General features: G+C 41.7%; 1 protein-coding gene across 1 annotated transcript; it reads left to right on the plus strand.

Moving 5' to 3' along the window:
* The first annotated feature begins 238 nt into the window (after positions 1-238).
* LOC149070552 (uncharacterized) lies at positions 239-10,011 on the plus strand. The gene is made up of 7 exons (XM_089248998.1): positions 239-302; positions 4,016-4,189; positions 4,298-4,454; positions 5,127-5,180; positions 7,020-7,160; positions 7,340-7,399; positions 7,529-10,011. Exons 1-7 carry the CDS (start codon positions 252-254, stop codon positions 9,523-9,525), a joined length of 2,634 nt encoding a protein of 877 aa, XP_089105124.1. The 5' UTR covers positions 239-251; the 3' UTR covers positions 9,526-10,011.
* The last annotated feature ends 12,255 nt before the right edge of the window (positions 10,012-22,266 follow it).

The raw sequence follows: 22,266 nt of genomic DNA on the forward strand, positions 1-22,266 counted from the left end.
GATATAAACATGATTTCTTTTAACTTATTAAGGCTTGATTTAAATCGGCGTACCCTGCTGGGGAACGCAAAAGGTCAAGAACACCTGTTCTAAAATTAACATAAAACGTTGTGTACGTGTCATGGTCAATGTCTGAAATCTGGGCATTTCTCGGAATGGCTGGCCATTTCGCATTTGGCCAGAATTCTCACATTGGATGTAACATAATATGTATGTATATATTTATTTCACAGTTGAAGCAGAAAAAGACAATGGTTTCGCATTCGAAGAGGGCCCGTTCGAAGAGGGCAGTCTCGTCCACGGTGAGTTTCATCTTGGTAATGATGCCATGTTGTACCATGTAGTTTTGCATCCATTTAATTTGTTCTTATTTTTTCCGGAGATCGTACCATGTCAATTTTCTTTTCGATTCACTTACTAATAATGTCTTTCATACTAATGCTTGATTATTATTATTTTTTGAATAAAAAAAAAGGCCCGTTTGTATCAGAGTTGTAGGCTCCCCGAGCTTCAGGGTTAACTCTCACGTGAGATAATTAGATGCAAGGAGATTAAAACAATTGGAAAGGGACGGGACTCTCCTTCAAGTGGTACTGCCCACTTTTGTCGATTTCACGGGAGAATCCTCCTATACGGTGATAAGTCCTGATTTGACCTACAAATTATGATTTGAAGGACTTGGTCCAGTTGTCACGGTCGCTACTGTGGTCAGAGGCGCCGACTTCGTCCCGCATACTACATAGGACTCGAACCTGTACGCAGGAAGAGAGGATTGCAGTTGCATCGTTTCTTCATTATTTATTGGGAGGTTCAGCTCCGTATAAAATGTATTGGGGCAGGCGGCTCAGTGCCTCAGCTCCCAGATTCTGGTGACTAGGCTGGTAGCATATACAACAACAAGTGTAAGGGCTTATCGGCCAAGTACTTGTGTGTCATCCGTACTCGATGTCAGCTCAAGGACCAGTTTAAGAACATTGGTCAGAAAATTTGATTAAAATTTGCTGCTCAAGCAAATTTATTTATATTCATAGGCATGGATGGTCTGGGCTCTCTTTTTTGCGTATAAGTAGCCCCATGATAATCTTGCCTAGCAGTTGACATCGATTGTTGCAGCCTCGCGGTAGTGCATGGAACTTGTCATAGGAACTTGGGCATAGAGACTTGTCAGTCAAGTTTGTTATGGGATGTGCACGAGACTTCTATAGCAACGGAACAAAAAAAAAAAAAAAAAACTAAGATAATACCAAACTGAATGAATGATATTATTGTACAAATCTTTATATACCGACATTGACGCGTGTATTTTTAATTACCGAATACACAAAACCCACGTTCGAAATGCCTAGAAATGTGACCGATTATCTCGAGTCATCGTTATCTTCCGCATCTGCGGCTTCTCCGGAAGTGCTGCCACCTCCGGAGTCCTCGTCTCCGGATTGCTCCCGATTCTGCAGCTCCAATTCAGCCATCTTGGACAGCAGCTCCTGTTCCTCCTTGTCGGTGACCAGTTTCGGCGCCGTCACGATCTTAAGGTCGCCCTTGTACTCCCTGATCTTCTTCTTGATTACGTCGATGGCCCTGTTCAACGTGTCGATCCCTTTCTGCTGGTCCAGGGTCGTGATGGAGATTTTGAAAGACGGCGGCGCGATCAGGTTGATTCTGACCGGCATCTCTTCCGTGCCCTGTGACTTGCCGGTCATCAGCGCCTCCTTGATGGCGTCAATGCCTTCCTTCTCGAAGCACGTCACCTCGATGACTGCCCCGATCCTGCAGCTTTTGGTGCCGAATTTGTGCCTGATGCTCTCCAGCAGCACGGACCTGGTCCCGTCGTCGATGTCCAGGTCGTCCAGCCTGGAACCGTCGCTCATGGCGGCAACGAACTCGTCTAGGCAGCTGGTCTTACCGCGCCTGCCGTCCAGGTGCCAGGCGGTCCTGCGATACAGTTCTTCTAAGTCGCCCTTCTGCGTGTAGTCCAGGGCCTCCGCCACGCGGTACAGTATGGAATTGATGGTCCTGGCCCTGGCATAGACACTCTTGCAGCGCTCGGCGTCCTCTTCGCTGACGCTGCTCTTCGACAAGTCGACGCATCTGGTGTCCTCGTTGACCCGGATCACCTCGAGGTACTCGACTTTGCCTATCCTGAGCAACTTGTTGACGGAGCGTATCCGGCGCCTCGACAACTCTCCTATCGTCAGCATCGCCTCGAGGTTGTCGTACTCAAGCAAGTGCACGTAGGCACACAGGTCCGTTATCCTGAAGGGCTTACACACCACGATGTCGCCCAGTTCGGGGCATTTCTTCGCGTAAAAACGACAAGATAGCATCGTTCGAGCGTATTATTACGGAATGCCAAGTGCAGTTGTCTCAAGATTCGTTCCTTGTTTATTCGTGTCCCCAATTGACTGAAAATGATGGTAAAGGCTTTTCAACGACTGCCCCCATTATATTATTTATTTTTCAGATTTAGGAGGATTTCACTCGAACCAGTAGCCGTATCTATATAGACTCGGCATTCTCATAAAAGCTGCCAGAAAATACAGGGTGTCCGTATCAAATGTCCCAGTTTCCACACTTTACTAGAGGTTGGAAAGGATGACAAAAGTATATAAATCGAAAGCAACACCCATAAAGTTTTGTAAAAAAAGTCAGTGCATTCCACATAAGCTCCGTTTGTTGCCCAGATGAATAATAGCCCAATGACCGTTTTGCGTGAAAGCATGCACCCACACCTTGATTTCCCGATTCTTTTCTTGTACTTCAGAAACTGAATGAGGATTTTCTGTCCCAAATTCGACAATCGTGCAATAACCATGTTGGGTGCATGGAATGTTGCTTCATCTTAAAAAATGATTTTAGAGAGGAAATCGGGTTCACCATCCATGAGAACTAACATACCCTCAGAACAACCTGCGTCTTCTCTTATATATGTGTGTACATCATTTTTCTCTTTATTCTCTCTAAACATGGCAGCGTACGTAACCTAATGGCTCTTCCAGAAAATTTGTTGTCAAAACTCACGGAGTTGGACACAGCCAAATTTTTCTAAAGTCGTCTCCCTACGTGACATTACTAAATTTTAATCGATGTTTCAAATCGGGAACATTTAATCCGGACACGGTGTATATTTAACAATGTACCTGTCTCGCCTGACTGACGGTTTCTGGAGCTTCGAGCTGATAGATAGAAGGCAAATTTGAGATAGTGGCTACAGAAGATAACGGACCGAGCACGACCAGGCCTTGTCGCTTATGCGACATAAAGCTCGAGTTGGTCGTACTCCACGCCCTGCAGGGCGTGGTCGTGCCGGAGAAAATTCTGAGTTACAAGGGGGGAGGGAAATGGAAAAATATATACATGCATAGTTAACAGGGCGTATGGCATTTTACTAATTATACAAAGCATGACATACAAAACATTTACTAATCAACTAATACTTACTAATAATCAACTAATTATAAAAAACATTTTGCAACATGAATGACTTATCTTGAGCACTGCACGCGTTATTTGGATACTTCTAACTGGAAGTATGCCTCTCGAATCAACGACTGCCTTAGTTGTGACCCTGCCCCTAATCATGCATGTGCATCTGCAGTTACAAAAAAGTGCGAGGTAAGACATAACAAAGAGAATTAAATTAGTTCGAGGGTCCTTATTTTAGGGTACCTTGAGGACCCTTAGACAATATGCATTCAAAGTAGAGTATAGCTTCAGCAAAACCTGTCAATTTGGGCACCTTCCTTGCATTGTACGGTTTTGAATGGAACCGATCATAATACTACGGGTTCATGGAGCTTTAATTTACTGTAGATAGGTTTGACTGTATTTGCCTTAGATGTCCTGGACGAGGACACAAATTTCAGTCAATTGAGTGAACCCGAGGTCATTCAAAAGTCGGTGTCTAGTCTTGAATGCTCTGGTCAACGTCCGAGTTATAAAGTCTTTTTTCTATGGTCATAAACGGCAACCAAGTATTTACTCCACTGATATTTCACCCCATTCTCTACGTCGACAGGAATGTTCTCGGCAGCGAACTCTTCTCGTAGAGGGCTTCCTGCTCCCACACTTGGTGCAGGACGATCTCAACCCGCACCTGCGATGGATCAACGAAGATGATTGTACTTTCTCGATGAGCCGCATACACGGATCCAAGGCCTGTTGGACCGTTAACGACGCCATCGTCAGCATCGTGAGTATTTTTGGTGTTTTCGAATCGAGCCAGTTGCCGTGTCCTATTCTCCATCATTGGAAATGCAATATTCTATCAGTAATATGTATCTCCGTATATTTTTTTCAGCTGTGGTCGAAACTAAAGAACTTATGGAAAGAAGGAGAAAACAAGGGGGTGGTTAAAGCGAAGCACAGGTTGGCCTGCGCCATGAGGAAACACAAGAACATAGTACAGATCGACAAACCGGACAACGAGGTGCATTTCCAGTTCGTCATGAAGAAAGGTGAGAGATAAATTCAGTTTATATTATTATGATGCAAAAAATGATGCTAATCGTCCCGGGCCCCAGGGCTGGAGACCTGTAAGCTCCACCCTTGTGGGGGAGGGGGGCTATGGGCATAACGTTTTCTTTATGGTCACTGAATTGCTATATGGTCACTCTTCTTGTGATGATGGTAAGCAGACAGTGCTAAGGGTTGAAGACACCCAGAGGCGGATTTATACTTTTGCCGCTCGTGAGCTACGCAAATTTTTCGGTCTTTTTCCATTCCAGTTTCCACCCATACTTCGAATTTGTCGCTTCTCCGAGCTTACCGCCTGTACTATAAACCTCTCACAATAAACCCAACAATCCCCGCCCTGCAAATACGCCTCTGAAAACACCCACTGTAAGTTAATCTACCCATGTCTCAAACCTATCTGGCAAACCATTTATCGTGGTGGGCATGCAAAAAGATCTAGCTATAACTGTTAAATTATGCCTACAGTTGAGATCAATTTCAAGTCATGCAATATGTATTTTAAGCCTCATGTCTATAATTTACACGTCTTACGCATGTTTCATCCGACACGTATATCTGCTGATTTACAGTGGAGTATGCCTGTTCTTGTTTTTTCAATTTTTCGCCCGTTTACCATGACGAATGTTTCAACTTGACTATTTTATTTTCAACAGAGTGGTTCGACATCATTCGCAGATTGAAGGTTTTAACAAGGTCTCCGAAAAAAGGTAAATACTGAACAACAAAAATGGCTCGTGTTTCGATGTTTGATATAAAATCTGATCTGAATCTTTTATTGGATACAATATCGTAATCATTGTGTATACAGGTATTAGTGTGCGTTGAACTATTCTTTGTGTTAGTCATGTCTTTCGGGCCGGATTTTTCTAGCGATGGGCTTACAACTCTATACTGCATTGTTTTTAAACCGGTGTGCCGCGACAAATTTCAAACGAAAATGACTAAATTATTTTAAAGTTCAAATATCATTTTAGAATTTTTAAGAAAGTTTATTTCAGGAATGCCAATTACCTTGTTATTACAATAGCAATTCAAATTTGGCATTGAAGTACAACTGTAGGTTTAAATGTGACGCGAGATAATAACGGTTGATAAACGCATGCAAAGGTTCCCAACATTTGCATTGCGCTCTCAAGGACGGCCCGCAGTTAATTACCGTCACAAGAGCGTCACGGGTGTATGAAATCGAGAGCAGTTTCTCTTAATCTGGGGCTGTATGCCCTCCCCCCCTTGTGGTACTGGAATATTTTAGAGGGGCGGGGGAATCACGCGGGTTAAAACGAGTATTAAGCGAGTCATGACAGGTGGCTGAGGGGGTCGCAGAAAGCAATGACAAAAAATTTCATACGTGAAGAATTAACCCTTCCAACCCGAGAATACTTGTGGAATTTATCAGAAATGATCATAAAACCAGGGCCATCTTATCGCATGAGCCCACCCGGTCTTGGGGCCTTACGAAATGAAGATTTGATATTAATATATTTTTTTAAATTTAAAGTGGGCTGGAAATACCAGCCCACCAATTTAAGGAGTGGGGAGGGAGATTCTAGACTGGCTTGAAGGCCATGTTGCATTTGAGACCCCACCCCTCTGGTGGACTAATGATTATACTTTGGTCTCATGACCAAAGAGGAGTTACAAAATGACAGAGTGTTCGAGCACTCACAGAAATTTATAGAATGGGCCCGAGAGCACTCCCAGAATTAAACCCAGATATCAAAATTTCCTGCATAAAACTCATGACGAGGACCCACAGGTTCGAAACACTTTGACGTTTTGAGTTATCACCTTTCAAAATAGAATTTAAATTTCAACAGAAATTGGTTAATGTAGCATATGAAGGGTATTTTCTTTCGATATTTTAATTTTTCACTAAAATGTTGAATATTATTTCTGTTTTTTTTGGACGGCTTGGAGGGAAGGGCACTGGTCATACGCCTCTGATGTCATTGAGAGTATAATGTTGAATTCATGCCGATTTTTTTTTTTTTCAAAATTATTTCAGTGGTGATTGTTCTCCTTTAATGTCTAGAACCTCAATATCTCTGAAGGATAGCCGTCGGTTGCATATTTGCTAAGTGAATTTTAGTCGCTCACTGACCTGGTCCCTTGCTTTCCAGGTCACCCATTTGGTCGCTCATTGTCATAGTTCCTTGCTCTCCAGGCCACTCATTTGACCACTGATATGCTTGCAACCCCCCCCCCCCCAGGTCACTCGTTTGATTACTTACTGAACTAGTCCCCCCACCCCCCCAGATAGAGGTGAATTTATGGGTTTACCGCCCTCGGATTATACAAATTTTACATTAATTTTCTTGACCACTCATTCCTTAAATTTACCGTCCCCCCACTGAACTTGCCACGCTGGGCTATAACCCGGTAAGCACTGCCGCCTCCCCGCCGTAAATATGCTTCATTCCGATGAGCAAGGGTTGTGTGCCCGATAGTAACACACACACACACAAATGTACGTGAATCAGCGATTAATGAGTTCTCGATGTGATTCTGTTTATTTTCCCCAATGTAATATGTACATTTTCCCGTAGAAGCGGCTGAGAAAATGTTTATGGTTTACAGTCCACCACGAGACCGATCAATGGCTTATGGTAGCTGCAGGCCCGCGACTCCTATCAGTCGACGAAGAGACTCTCATCTATCGGCAAGCACCGTGGAGCAGCCAAAGCAAAGTATGCAAATTCATGAAAAATTTGTATATATTTCAACGATTATTATCGTAATTTTTATGATGAGCATTGAGTTTTTATTGATTGTTCTTGTAGGTGAACTGCCGCGCAGCACATAGATGTTGTTGAGGAGATGTTCATAATACAAGTTGTTTAGACGTTATATTTTGTTTTCTTCACAGGTCCTCCGAAAGCAGTGGGTGAACGCAAGTCTCCTAGGGCGGCCAGTAAATCTATAGATAGTAAGTATCATCTGTACCGATGGGATTTGCTTTCGTGGTCCGTGTACCTTTTTCATGTTCGTGCATCCGTACGTGAAGAAGAGTGGATGGTCAGTGAGCCATATTGATATGCTTTTTGTTTTGTTGCAGCTTTGCAGCTGATCACCGTCGATCAATCCAGCAAACCAAAGCGGGTACGCAGGGAGATCGAGAAGAGGGACCTCGAGTTCGAGCGCGCAAAGCGGAAGGTCATGGGCTTGCGCAAGACCCGGTACGTGAACTACGCCGAGACGTCAGACCGCGTGCTTGAGCAGGAAACGGCGTACTCCATGTCGAGGTGCACCGAGCTGCCACCATCTTCGACCGAAAACAGCAGAGGATCGACTCTCGACTTGCCTCTGTTCGATCTGGGCTCGAGTAAGACACATCACGACACCAGCCCGAAGGAAGCTAAAAGGGGTCGGAACAACATGAGCAAGAATACGTCGATGGCGGACGTTTTCACTCCGGAGATACCCCCGAGACTTACTCGGTCAAGACGCAGGAAACAAGACATAACGGAAAAGCGAACCTACGATTATCTGATGAACGAGAACATTTTCCACGCCTTTTACAAAGGAGAGGCAAAAAAGGAAAACGACGCGTCGGTGACCTACACGTACGCCGACCGTGCGCAGGAACTTGTTATACCTACATTACCAGTCTCCACATTGTGCGAGATACCCGCAGAAGTTGAGAACGTGGACTGGAATCGGAGGGACGAAACCAAACCCTACCTCGGGGACTACTTACAGAGTATGAGGCTGCATAGAGAGAAGATGGAGGATTGTTCAGAGGCCGTGTTCGTCGAGGATTTACCAGAGGAACAACTTTCCGAAGAGAAGGAGGATCGTGGATCGACCAAGTTGGTTCCAGAATCGTCAGGTAATCCTGCCCACGTGTACGAGAAGGATGAAGAAGAGAAGAAAGAGGATAAACCTACTCAGAATTGGACCATTTTATGTCCCGATGCCGCCTGGGACATCGCACTGATGATGCCCCCCGTCCAGTCACCAGCCGAGCTCGACCACGGATACGTGAGCCGCCACGACGATGGAGCATTTCCGACTGCATGCGGTGACGACGACTACGACAGCTCTCAGGTTGGATTTGTTGACGTCGAAGAGGAAGAGAAGGAGGAGAAAATCAAAATCGAAAATCCCTTTACTGTCGAAAGGAAGAAGGATCCCTGTGAAGTCGGACAAACCTCGCCGAACGACGTGCACGTGACTGATAAAGCAGTCGTCACCAAGGAGGAGAAAGAAAAGCCCGAAAAGATCCCGATCGTGGTAAAACATGAACTGACGCTGGTCCCGGACGACGCTCTACCTGTCGTCGACAACGAAGTCGAAATCATCGAAGACGTCGCCGTCTCTTCCAAAGAAGCCGGAAATATTCACGAGGGTAAAGTGCCGACCCTTGACACCAAGAGCGAGGAAGCCGTGAAGCCAGACGTCTCAGTCGTAAAACAGGAGAAGACGAAAGTGAAGACAGAGAAGTCCAAAGTGAAGACAGAGAAGTCCAAAGTGAAGACAGAGAAGTCGAATAAGCGCGCCAAGAAGTCCACCAAACGTCAGAAAGAGTCGCGTCCCGCTGCCCGCGACCGGAAGCCGACGTCTCTGCATTCCAGGTACTTCGATTTCGAGCCGTCGTTCGCGGACGTCAAAGAAGAGAAGGACGTCGATTACGACGTCCCTCAGGGCAAGAAGACGTACTTCGAATTCGGTGGCGGTTTCCTCACCGACAACGGCCCCGAAATGGCTTCCTCCCATTTCTCGGATTTCGGTGCCAGCTCCCTGGCCGACAGCGTCTGCCCGATCGAGGTCAGCTCCTTCAGGAACGACGACGTCGTCGGCAACAACGTCCCCAGCGACGTCGGGGAAGGCGACGGCGATCACCTGCGGGACGAGATGCCGCTGAACGGCCAGAGATTCGTCGATCCGTGGCTTCACGATTTCGGATTGGGATTCGGCAATTCGCTGAACATGGACTTTGGCAACGACCTCAACATGAATCCCCTGCCGGAACCGAACCTGGACGAATTCGCAAGAATGTTCGATTTCGACAGCTGGGTGTCCACGCACGACTTCGCGGCGGGAAATCAGTAGACGTTTCCGATATTTTGACATTAGTTACAAGTTTGAGAAACATAATTATGACATTATTTGCATGTTGGAGAAATCATGTTGATCATTGTTTTTTTATTTTTTTTTTATGATATTTACACGTATTCATGTAATCCAGACCCGTGACATCCCGTTGCACGTGCTTATTCGCCTTGATTCTTGATTATTTTGCTCATTTGTATTTTTAATGGAAATTTTAGTGATATTGTGACGTTGGAAAATTGTCGTAAAAATTGTCTTGATTTTTGAGCAGATTGGAATTCGTCGGTGAGCGGTCGTGAAGACCGTTAGTTCCTTTTTTTGTTGTTGTTGTTTTCTAATTATCTGCTTCGATTGACTTTTATTAACGATTGTCGGTGAACTGAAAAAAAAAAAAATGTCGGTGAAATAGAAATTATCGTACGAGTTGTATGCTCGGTTATCTTTGTACTATTTTTTGGATTATAAATTGAAATTTTTGGTTTTTTTAACTCGGATTTGTCAAACTGGTCGGTGTCGTAAAATTCAATGTTTGCTGTGCATCGATGATGACCGGGGGGGGGGGAAGAAGGGTTTGGATGATGCTTACGTCATCAACCACCCTTTTATAAAAACATGAAATATTCTTAATGGCGTCTTACTCGGTGCGCGAAAAACGACGAAAACTTTTCACTAGTTTGTAGGCACCTGAACTAGCATTCTCCCTATTGAGTTCCCTACAGAGCCACTTTAGTGGTCTCTAAATACTTGGCGGGCCGCTTAAGTGCTCTGGACCTGTGCCGCGCGTCATACAACATACAAGTGATTATGCCACGGATCACTTAAGTAATCTGGGAATGTGCCGCGGATAACTTAAGTGATGTAGAACCGCGCTGGTGGCCGCACCAATGCTCTAAAACTGTCACATGCCACTCAAGGGATCTCTAAATGTGCCACAGATCGCTTAAATGGTCTGGAATTGTGCGACGGGTTACTTAAGCGATCTGTAAATGTGCCGCTTGGTTCATTTTTACAAAATTAGGTTTGAGAAGGACAGGCCACATTTGGTCCTAGCGGTGGTTTGGTCCACGTTTGGTCAAGCGGGGTGTGTCCGGTCCTTCAATGTTCAACATCTGTGGGGGGGGGAGGGGGGACCACGAGCCCTCAACCCAGATTCCACCCCCGTACGTTTCTGATCTCACCAATATGCGTTAGGAGGAGGGGGGGGGGGCAGAGCGCTGACGAAATTTTGCCAACTTTTTCTGACAAGGAGGGGGTCAAAAATGGCTAAAAATTTGCTGACATAATACTTGAACGGCCCCTTATTTAAAAGCGTACGTGTGCTCAATCCATGGCCTAATTATGGCCTGCCTCAAGTGGCCCCGGTACACTAACAAATAAATTAAGTGGCTCGTGGCACATCCGTACCTCATTTAAATTACCCGCGGCATATTTCCAGATCACTCAAGTGGCACGCGGCGAATTCTTACTTCAATTGAGCGACCCGACGCTAATTTCCCAATCACTCAAGTGTCCTACTGTACATTCCCAGGTTGCTTGAGTGATCCGCGGCACACTTACAGATCACACAAATAACCTGCGGTGCTGTTCTAGATCACTGTAAATCAATGAAGTGGCCCGCGGCATGTTTTCAAATCAATGAAGTGGCCCCACACTCTTCAAAAGGTTGAGTGTTCAACATTCAGTTAAGTGTGGGCATTTCATTGATTTTGAAATGTGTCGCGGGTCACTGAAGCTGACCTCTAAATATTTCTGGGTTAATTGAGTGCTTTGAAACTGTGCCACAGTGATCTGTAAATTTTCCACGGGTCACCTAAATGATCAAGGAATGTGCCGCAGCACACTTAAAGAATGTGGAACTGTGGCGCAGGTTACTTGAGTGATCTTTGAAAGTTTCATGGGTCGATTGAGTGCTCTGCAACTGTACCGTAGTGATCTGTAAATATGCTGCAAAATATTTACTCATCAGAGAGTGTGCCGCGGGTCACTTTGAATGACGTGTAAATGTACATGGGTCACTTGAGTGGTCTAGAACTCTGCCGTGAGTCACTTGAGTGTAGATGAACAATATCGCAGGTTACTCTAGTGATCTAGGAATATACCATGGGGTCACTTAAGTGAAGTGGAACAGCAGCTCGGGTAACTTGAGTAATCAGGAACTGTGACGCGAACCACTTGAATGACCTGAAACTGTGCTGCAGGTTCCCTGGAACGATCTGGGAATGTATCGCTTAGTTCATTTTTTTGCAAAATTAGGTTCGAAGCTGGGGGCTTCAACAGATGATTCCGGGGCCACATTCAGCCTGTGGGCAATGGGTTAAGCATGCATGTGCTACATTTCTATGGCACCTAGACAGGTTTTTTCTTTCTGTGGAAAGTACGGGGAAAAATGGATCACGATCATTAATTGGACTTTAAAGTAACAGTAGAAATTTGATTAATTTCTTTTTAGTTTTGCTATTTACATTGTTTTCTGTACTGCATTCTGCGGAAATGAAAGATTTTTAAATTCTTTAGAGAGAGAAATATCAATAGATAATACTATAATTAAAATATATAAGGTGTGAATCTCAATGGCACAACATTTTTAAATGCCACGATAATTTGGGAATTCAGTTCTTCCCTCCTATTTTTTTCCTACTTTTTGTCGATGGTGTTCCTACTTTTCCTACTCTTTTTTTTTTTTCAAATTTTCACTTCTAGGCCTGTAGAAGGTATGCGTGTCTTCTAGGCATTTAGGCACAATTTTTACGGATATGGAGTGTATAGTGTTTAGAGACATACATACGCTTCCTAAGCGTTTTTAACGGGTGCGCACTCCCACGCTGCGAAAAAAAATGGTTTCCGGCGAGATTTGTGAACCCAGGCCCTCTTGCAAAATCGGGCGAACACGATACCATCTACACCACTGGAGACACAACCAACCCTCGTCTTCTTTATTCCACGCACTGTGCCGTGAGACGCTGAAGCATTAGTAGCCGCCTTCAATTTCAGCTGGTATCCCCCCCCCCCTCGCCCCAAGTGGGACGGTAGAAAGAAAGAGAAAGCTTTTTCCCTCAGCCCAATCTATCAAGGAAATATAGCACATTTTCTGGATATAGATGGTGGTAGCATGCTTGCCGGGTCCCGGTGAGGACCAGATCCTTTTTATTTTGAATTTTAACGAGAGCAGTGTTCCTCAAAGTGGGAAATATCGCTCCCGGTGAGCGATAGAACCTACGAGTGCTAGTTAATGAACGTCATTTTCCGATCTTCAGGAAAAAAAGATTGAAGTAATCAGGGAATTACAACGGTTCCGCGGAGCGTAATCCCTATCAAGAGTAAAGGCCCGTTTACACGCGGTAAGTGATTAAGTTGGTAACTAAATTTTAAGTTCCCGATTGTTCAGAAAGATGTCCACACGATAAGTAGTAAGTAGATGCTCATTGGTTAACAGGAGGTGCCAATGTAAGCAACCTACGAAATAGTTTTAAGTAAATAATAGTAATTTTTCTCAACCGCAAATGGAAAACAAACAGTATACATATTTTTTTAGTAATTGCGAAATTCGATTTTTCTGAATAGTCAGTCAACATGTAAATTTATTTCCATCTCGCACTCCGAAAAACGCTAATGGAAAAATAATTGTGATGGTGGTTGAACAAAAGTGGTGCCATCTGTTATACTAAAATTAAACGACGCCATCAAGAGTGCGCGCGTATTCGAACCTGGTAACCCTACGTACAATACAGAGGATTAGCTCAGTGACAATAGACCAGACATCTTCAGCCCGTTGCTCGCGAGCACCGTATGGTGCTCCTTGAAACACTTAGAGTGTTCGTTTCATACGGGGGAGGAAGACTTGGAAGTCTGTGGGGGACCACGATGATTATTTGGGAAAGCGTATATATATGAATTGACATGATGATGTCAATTCATATATATACGCAAACACATTAGATTAGTTGGCTTTATGTTTAACTCTGGGGGCATTGCCCACCCCTCCTCGTATGGCATAGCTGCCAACTTTTGAAAATGAAAATTCGGGAGATTTTTGCTCACACCCGTATTTTATGCTAAAACCACTCCCTAATAAATACAATAGGGATTTTTCCAAATTAAAATAGGGATTTTACACACATGAAAGTTAAACCCTTGGGAATAAAATTCCTACGCAAAAAAAAAGTGAAATTGGAGGCCAAAACTTCAATGATGTAAAAATAAATATTGTGTTCAATCAGAAACGCTGTGAACAAACATTCTGCGCGAATGACCCCAAAATCATCGGAAGATGAAGGAAAACACCGTCAATTTTTGAAGAACACTGACTTTTTGTGACACTTGCTTGATGGTTTTTTTTTCATTTCACGAGTGATGATGGCAGTCTTTCCATGACCGATGTTTATGTCCGTAACACAACTAGTACAAAAAGGAAAAATAAGTCAGCCCTCTTCTGGAACGTTTGATGAAAGGAAATTCATCGGAATAAGTATCTTTAAAATTGATTAAATATGTTTTTGCTTATCATTATTCGTGTTTTGTTATATCGCACGTGCGTAACTTCAACAAAAGAAATTTTGACCACATGTGCATCACCATAATCTTCAATTATTATCCAGGACTATTGGCTGCTAAGCCATTTCCCTGCACGATAAGACAAACAACTTTCTTGTTACCATCAGAGGGTTTGTAAAACTTCCTTAAAAAGGGAATTTCCCCATTTACGACGTGTGACGTCATTTCGAAAGGGAAAAAAAAGAGGCTTCATGACCCACAAGAAATTTCTTAGGGACTGTTTTCATAAGCGGGTATTTTTTTAATGAAGTAGGAGGGACAATGAATTTTTAGGGACAATTAGGGATTTTTGTGATTTTCGTAAAAATTCGGGAGATTTAAGAACTTTTCGGGAGATCGAGCGATGAAGATAAAATTCGGGAGATTCCCGAAAAATTCGGGAGACTTGGCAGCTATGGTATGGGGTCGGAGCCCATGGTCCGATTTGGTGCTCGCGGGCACTTGATCAATGTCCCAATTAAACACCTTATACAAATTGCATTCAAGGATTGGAATTATCCTGATTTCATACATTTGTACGTCAAACATGCCGTACGGGGGTGCTTGTCTTTTGATGATGGATACAGGCAGTGCTCGCGACCAGGGCCGCAACTAGACGCTTCGTCACCCGGGGCAAGTGTCAAGCTTTGGCGGCCCCCTTGTAATGTTGAAGGAGAGGTTTGAGAATGAATGAAGGCGCAATACCCGCGTGCTCCTCTCCCTAGTTGCGGCCCTGCTCGCGACTAGAGATCATCGAAAGATGATTTACTGCAATAGACAATTCAAACGAAAACATGAACTTATGCTGCCATCTATGAATTTAAAAAAACCCTAGAAAAATAACAAGACGTATTTTATTGCTATAAGTATTCAAAATGTGGAACAAGTGCTGTCATCCAACGGTGAGAATTCAAAACAATTGTCTGTTTACTCATTTATGTCAGTGGATCATCGGTAGATGGCAGTTATGAGAGAGATGTTTCCATGACAACGTTTCCGAAATGTAAACGCGGCAATTTCAAATGACTTATTTACGTCAAAGCTAAGTAAATGAAAGAAATTAATTGTAGAATTGAGGAAAATTCAGATCAAATATAAAAATCGTTCCAGATTCGGATGAACATTCCGAATTCCAGAAATGATGAAAGTTCTGAGAGAATTCCAGATATACAAATACAACGCCACAACAGGCAAATTGCCCAACGAGGTGGCTGACTTATGAACATCATGGATCCCCGAGCCATTTTTTGGAGGCCCTACCTACTACTTCTACATCACACATGAACCCCCCCCCCCGCGGAACCCCCCAACGAATCGGTACATGCGGGAATGTGCGTGTACGTGTAGTGCAACCTGACGTAAAGTTTGTTTCTGTGTAATGCTTGTTATGTGTAGTACTGTCATCTGCCCCCAGTTTTTCTAACAGTGAGTGAAGTGTTATGATTGAATTATTTATCGTTGTAGGACTGTTGCTCTCTGTGGCGAGACTTTTTAACGGGGGGATCGGCTCGCATTTGCGCCTTGAAGTTGGGAACCACAGAAAACCAACTTCAGCCGACCACCACTGTGGGGTTCGAACCCGGATCCTCGCATCACGAGTCCGGCACTATAACCACTCGACCACCACAGCGGCCACCACAGCAGATATTTAATGAAAATTTATTACTTAAATAAATGACTCCTGGAGAGATTATTTTTCCTCTAGATAAAACTCTGGAATTATTTTTCTTTCACATGAAAAAATCCAGGTTCATTATTTACTGAATGGAAATAAAAAAATTTCATAATGAATGAAAATTCAGAATTTATGAAAGAAATTATTACTGTACGTGCGGGGCCCGGAGCTATATATATTTTAAAGGGACATTCGCAAAGATTTTTATGTTCAACGCGCTGTCGCTCCCGTCCCCATAATTTCAACAAGACATACTTGAATGTCTGAAATCAAGAACTAAGATGACTTATAAATTGTAATTATGACGACTATCCCAAATGTAATATAAATACTGTATATTCATCTCAGATATTCGTCAAATCGTAAACGCTTTTCTGGTGAATTACGCATCATTATCCACTGCGAGAATTGCCCTTTTTTCAGCAACGTTTAGCCATATAAGCGACTTTACTAGCCTTTGACAGTTCTTTTGGTTGTGATTGGCAACTTTACAAATACAGGGCCACGACAGGCGAAAATACCGTACGAGGTTGCTGAGAAAAAGGAGCCCATAACAAATATGGATGTCTTGTCATTTGTAAAATACAACGACCCAGTTAAAAACGCAATTATAAAAACTAAAAACCATGTATGATAAATGATGTAAATTTTTTTTTTATAGTTGTCTTATTCTAGGTATGAATAGCTTCTCGATCTACCCCAACATGTTTATCATATTTCTTTTCAAACGTGTCAGTTGTGTTAGAATTTACTGCCTCCGGGGGTAAGCTATTCCATTTATTAACAACCTTATTAGAAAAAGCAACCTAGAATTGTTCCTTACTGGTATTCCCTTGCCGAAGCAATCGATCGACGGTGTTTTAATAATTCCTGGACCCTCCTGTCCATCCCGTTGAAAAATTTTAACACTGCGATCATATTCTCCCCCACCCACCCGACACCCGTATTCTTCCAATGTAAACATTTTCAAAAAATGAAGTCTCTATTCATAGCTCAAGCCCAGTGTGCCGAAGAAGACACGCGTGGCTCTTCTCTGCACCCCTTCAACCAAATCTATGTCCCTCTGTAGGTATGGTCTCCAAAACCTTACAGCATACTCCAGTCCAGGACGAACAAAGCCTCGAAAAAGCGGAAGAATGACTTTAGGAGAACGCGAAGAGACCTTTTTGAAAATGGAATCAATCATTCTATTTGCTTTTTTGACTGAACAATGTTCAGAAAACCTAAGCCGCTCGTCAATGAGAATACCCAAATCGGTGACCCTAGTTGCATCCGGGATAGTGACACCATTCAACTCGTAAGAGAAACGTGGGTTGTTCGAACCAAAATCAGTGACCAAGCATTTGTGAGCGTTAAACGTCATTCTCCATTCATTTGCCCTCGTTGCAATCCTGTTTAGGTTGGTCTGGGGCAACTTCCTATCGCTTTGATTCCCGACTAATCCTATTAGCTTCACGACATCTTCGAATTTGTTAATAATGGGTCATTCCGTGTCAAGTCAACACAGTGATTTTACTCCCCATCTCAGATTTTGATGAAACTTGGCACAGAGGTAGCCTACATGTAGATAAAGAAAACTACCCAATTTCATTAAAATATGTCAACCCATTTTGAAAATATGGCGATGTGAAGTTGTCAAAATTCACTAAAAAACACCCCACGGCCATAATTTCAAATTGCTGTAGCAACTCTCCTAATTAAGCTAAAATGATGGGACAGGTGTCATTTTGCAGCATTTTTTATGGGCTTTCCTATGATATACAACATAATATGGGCTTGAGATAAAATGTTTTTTTTAATTAAAATTAAAATTTAAATTTTGAATTTATCAAAAAGCGCATCTTCAAAATTTTTCAAAAAATTATATTCAACACTTCACATTGTTGTTAAATAATTCCCTAAGTATGAAAGTGGGACTGTCATGGGTTTACTACTTTATAAAATTTCAAAAATACATATTTCACTAAAAAAATTGACATTTTTGTAAAATTTATAGATTTAAGTGGAAATATACATAACTTACCCATAAATAAATCTTGTCTTTATTCTTAATATATCTATGTACACATTGAAATTTACTCTTAACACATACATTCAAATGTCACTTGCCAAACCTGATACAAACAGTATATTTTTTAAGATTTACACTGTCTTTTTGAACGCTTCATTTGTTTTTACAGTATCATCCCCAGGAATTTGATATATTCTTCCTGTTGGTGTTACTGGGTTTACTTTACAAAGAATATCATTTACAGATACCCATAGAATATCAGGTTTTGTAGGATATGTATAAGACAGTAATGGGCCAGCTGGGTGAAGGAAAGTAGCTTTAACTTCATCAAGACCTTCGTCTTTTGTTAAAACATAAGCTAGCCACCATTTCCTGTCGTAGATGGCAGTAACATATCCATGAATATCTCTTAAAGCCAGTTTTTCCGGAGATTTTATGACTGCTTCAACAGTAGATTCTGTTGTACCTGAAAAAGTTTTTACTAATATTTTTGATGTACTTGATGCTATCGGTATAAAGGCATGTAACCTCTGTGTTCCTTTGATGGTAACAGATTGACTAAAGCGTTATTCTAGAAATCTTTCAGTTTCAATGTACTCTTCTTGTGTTGAAAATTCAAAGTGTACAGATGTTATGTTTTTAACTACCTGATAAAAAAGTTGTTGTGGAGCAAGAATTTGGTTCTCATATGGCCTCTGCAGACTTGCTTTTGTTGCTAATCTCTTAACAGTGCCACCGACACCATCGCAAGGTCCTTTTCCATGTGCAGAGACAAAAAAATGCCATTCTGTATCGAAGCCAAAATCTTCTTTGCGGAAACATAAGTTTATAAAATTCTTTTTATTCTTGTACTGGGCTGCACTGCCATCCGAAAAGTAATACATCTTCTGTACAGTTTGAAATTTGGTTTTTAAAAATTGAATTAGCTTTTTTTGAAAACAGTAAACTGCTATAGTGTTATGCTCTAGACAATTAGAAATTATGACATAGCTCATATGCTCTGTTTTCTTCTCTCCTTTGTAATACATTACAAAGGGGTGCACTGTTGCATGATCACTTGACCAATGATAACTCAGGGCCTCATCTTGGATCACAAAAGTGTAATTCTCGGAGAAGTCACATGTAACAACATATTCACCCTCATTCAAGTTTTCCTTGACTTCATTTACAAAAGAGCTTTGCTGCGTAGCTAGAAAATCATGGAGTATCAGTGTGGTCAATTTCTCAGAAAATAATTCGATAAACTCCAATGAGGTCTTCTGTATGGTTTCGAAGTTACATCTGCCTACTGAAACCCATTGTCGAAAAGTGATATTCTCAACCATATTATTATCAAATGAATTTTGTAGTGTACTTTTTATTGGGTCACTTCCTGGGCAAGAACTACAGTTTCCCATAATGCAATGAATTGATGCTGGGTTGCACAGCATTTTTGCCAAACAGTGTTTATAAGAGGCCAATTCTCCATTGGTTAACATACCGAGCTTAGCATTTTCTATCATAAGTTTGACATTTTGATGTGTAGTGCAAACACATACTGAGTGTGTTCCACTATGTCCTGCTAAAATGCAGTGTTTTGGGCGCTGAAATAATATTTTTTTTTTCACTAATACCAACACCTCACAAAATATTAACATTTAAAAAAGAAACTTATTACCATCACATTTAATCACCAACAATATTCACATCCAACTGCTAATGAATCAGTATGAAGACTGATCAGTCTGCCTATGCCCACAGGCAGTTGGAACCAGTTGGACTGGTTTAAAGTAGTTTAAACCAGTTAAACCATGAAATAATCACCCATCATAGTCACTAGTTGCATTTTAAACACATTAAAAATAAATTTATGAAAAAAGTGAAAATTTATTTATGGGCAAGTTATGTATATTTCTGCTTAAATCTATAAATTTTACAAAAATGTCAATTTTTTTAGTAAAATATATATTTTTGAAATTTTATAAAGTTGTGAACCCATGACAGTCCCACTTTCATACTTAGGGAATTAGTTAACAACAATGTGAAATGTTGAATATAATTTTTTGAAAAATTTTGAAGATGCGCTTTTTGATAAATTCAAAATTTAAATTTAAATTTTAATTAAAAAAAACATTTTATCTCAAGCCCATATTATGTTGTATATCATAGGAAAGCCCATAAAAAATGCTGCAAAATGACACCTGTCCCATCATTTTAGCTTAATTAGGAGAGTTGCTACAGCAATTTGAAATTATGGCCGTGGGGTGTTTTTTAGTGAATTTTGACAACTTCACATCGCCATATTTTCAAAATGGGTTGACATATTTTAATGAAATTGGGTAGTTTTCTTTATCTATATGTAGGCTACCTCTGTGCCAAGTTTCATCAAAATCTGAGATGGTGAGTTAAAATTTTTATAAAAATTGTGTTGATTTCACATGGAATGACCCTAATCCCATCGATACCCTGATCGAGTTTATCGATACAAAAACTGTAAAAAGTAGTGACACCTGTCTAATCAGGAATTTCCCTGTTCACTAAAAACCGCTGTGACCTATCTCTCAACAATTCAATTATCTAATATCTCTACCAATTCAGCAGTTGGCAACCTAGATTCATCTTCCTTTTTACTGTCCCTTATCGCTTTCTTCAACGCTCTTCTTTTATTAGTAAACAATGACCTGTCACGTCGTTCACTTTTATACTCTCTGAATGCTCTTTTCTTTTCAAAACAAAGGTTACCCCCCCGCGGAACCCCCCAACGAATCGGTACATGCGGGAATGTGCGTGTACGTGTAGTGCAACCTGACGTAAAGTTTGTTTCTGTGTAATGCTTGTTATGTGTAGTACTGTCATCTGCCCCCAGTTTTTCTAACAGTGAGTGAAGTGTTATGATTGAATTATTTATCGTTGTAGGACTGTTGCTCTCTGTGGCGAGACTTTTTAACGGGGGGATCGGCTCGCATTTGCGCCTTGAAGTTGGGAACCACAGAAAACCAACTTCAGCCGACCACCACTGTGGGGTTCGAACCCGGATCCTCGCATCACGAGTCCGGCACTATAACCACTCGACCACCACAGCGGCCACCACAGCAGATATTTAATGAAAATTTATTACTTAAATAAATGACTCCTGGAGAGATTATTTTTCCTCTAGATAAAACTCTGGAATTATTTTTCTTTCACATGAAAAAATCCAGGTTCATTATTTACTGAATGGAAATAAAAAAATTTCATAATGAATGAAAATTCAGAATTTATGAAAGAAATTATTACTGTACGTGCGGGGCCCGGAGCTATATATATTTTAAAGGGACATTCGCAAAGATTTTTATGTTCAACGCGCTGTCGCTCCCGTCCCCATAATTTCAACAAGACATACTTGAATGTCTGAAATCAAGAACTAAGATGACTTATAAATTGTAATTATGACGACTATCCCAAATGTAATATAAATACTGTATATTCATCTCAGATATTCGTCAAATCGTAAACGCTTTTCTGGTGAATTACGCATCATTATCCACTGCGAGAATTGCCCTTTTTTCAGCAACGTTTAGCCATATAAGCGACTTTACTAGCCTTTGACAGTTCTTTTGGTTGTGATTGGCAACTTTACAAATACAGGGCCACGACAGGCGAAAATACCGTACGAGGTTGCTGAGAAAAAGGAGCCCATAACAAATATGGATGTCTTGTCATTTGTAAAATACAACGACCCAGTTAAAAACGCAATTATAAAAACTAAAAACCATGTATGATAAATGATGTAAATTTTTTTTTTATAGTTGTCTTATTCTAGGTATGAATAGCTTCTCGATCTACCCCAACATGTTTATCATATTTCTTTTCAAACGTGTCAGTTGTGTTAGAATTTACTGCCTCCGGGGGTAAGCTATTCCATTTATTAACAACCTTATTAGAAAAAGCAACCTAGAATTGTTCCTTACTGGTATTCCCTTGCCGAAGCAATCGATCGACGGTGTTTTAATAATTCCTGGACCCTCCTGTCCATCCCGTTGAAAAATTTTAACACTGCGATCATATTCTCCCCCACCCACCCGACACCCGTATTCTTCCAATGTAAACATTTTCAAAAAATGAAGTCTCTATTCATAGCTCAAGCCCAGTGTGCCGAAGAAGACACGCGTGGCTCTTCTCTGCACCCCTTCAACCAAATCTATGTCCCTCTGTAGGTATGGTCTCCAAAACCTTACAGCATACTCCAGTCCAGGACGAACAAAGCCTCGAAAAAGCGGAAGAATGACTTTAGGAGAACGCGAAGAGACCTTTTTGAAAATGGAATCAATCATTCTATTTGCTTTTTTGACTGAACAATGTTCAGAAAACCTAAGCCGCTCGTCAATGAGAATACCCAAATCGGTGACCCTAGTTGCATCCGGGATAGTGACACCATTCAACTCGTAAGAGAAACGTGGGTTGTTCGAACCAAAATCAGTGACCAAGCATTTGTGAGCGTTAAACGTCATTCTCCATTCATTTGCCCTCGTTGCAATCCTGTTTAGGTTGGTCTGGGGCAACTTCC

The sequence above is a fragment of the Pholcus phalangioides genome, unplaced genomic scaffold (genome assembly GCF_987345545.1).
Source record: "Pholcus phalangioides strain wild (caught in Gottingen) unplaced genomic scaffold, Ppha-v1.0 ptg000021l_1, whole genome shotgun sequence".
NCBI classification, from domain to species: domain Eukaryota; kingdom Metazoa; phylum Arthropoda; class Arachnida; order Araneae; family Pholcidae; genus Pholcus; species Pholcus phalangioides.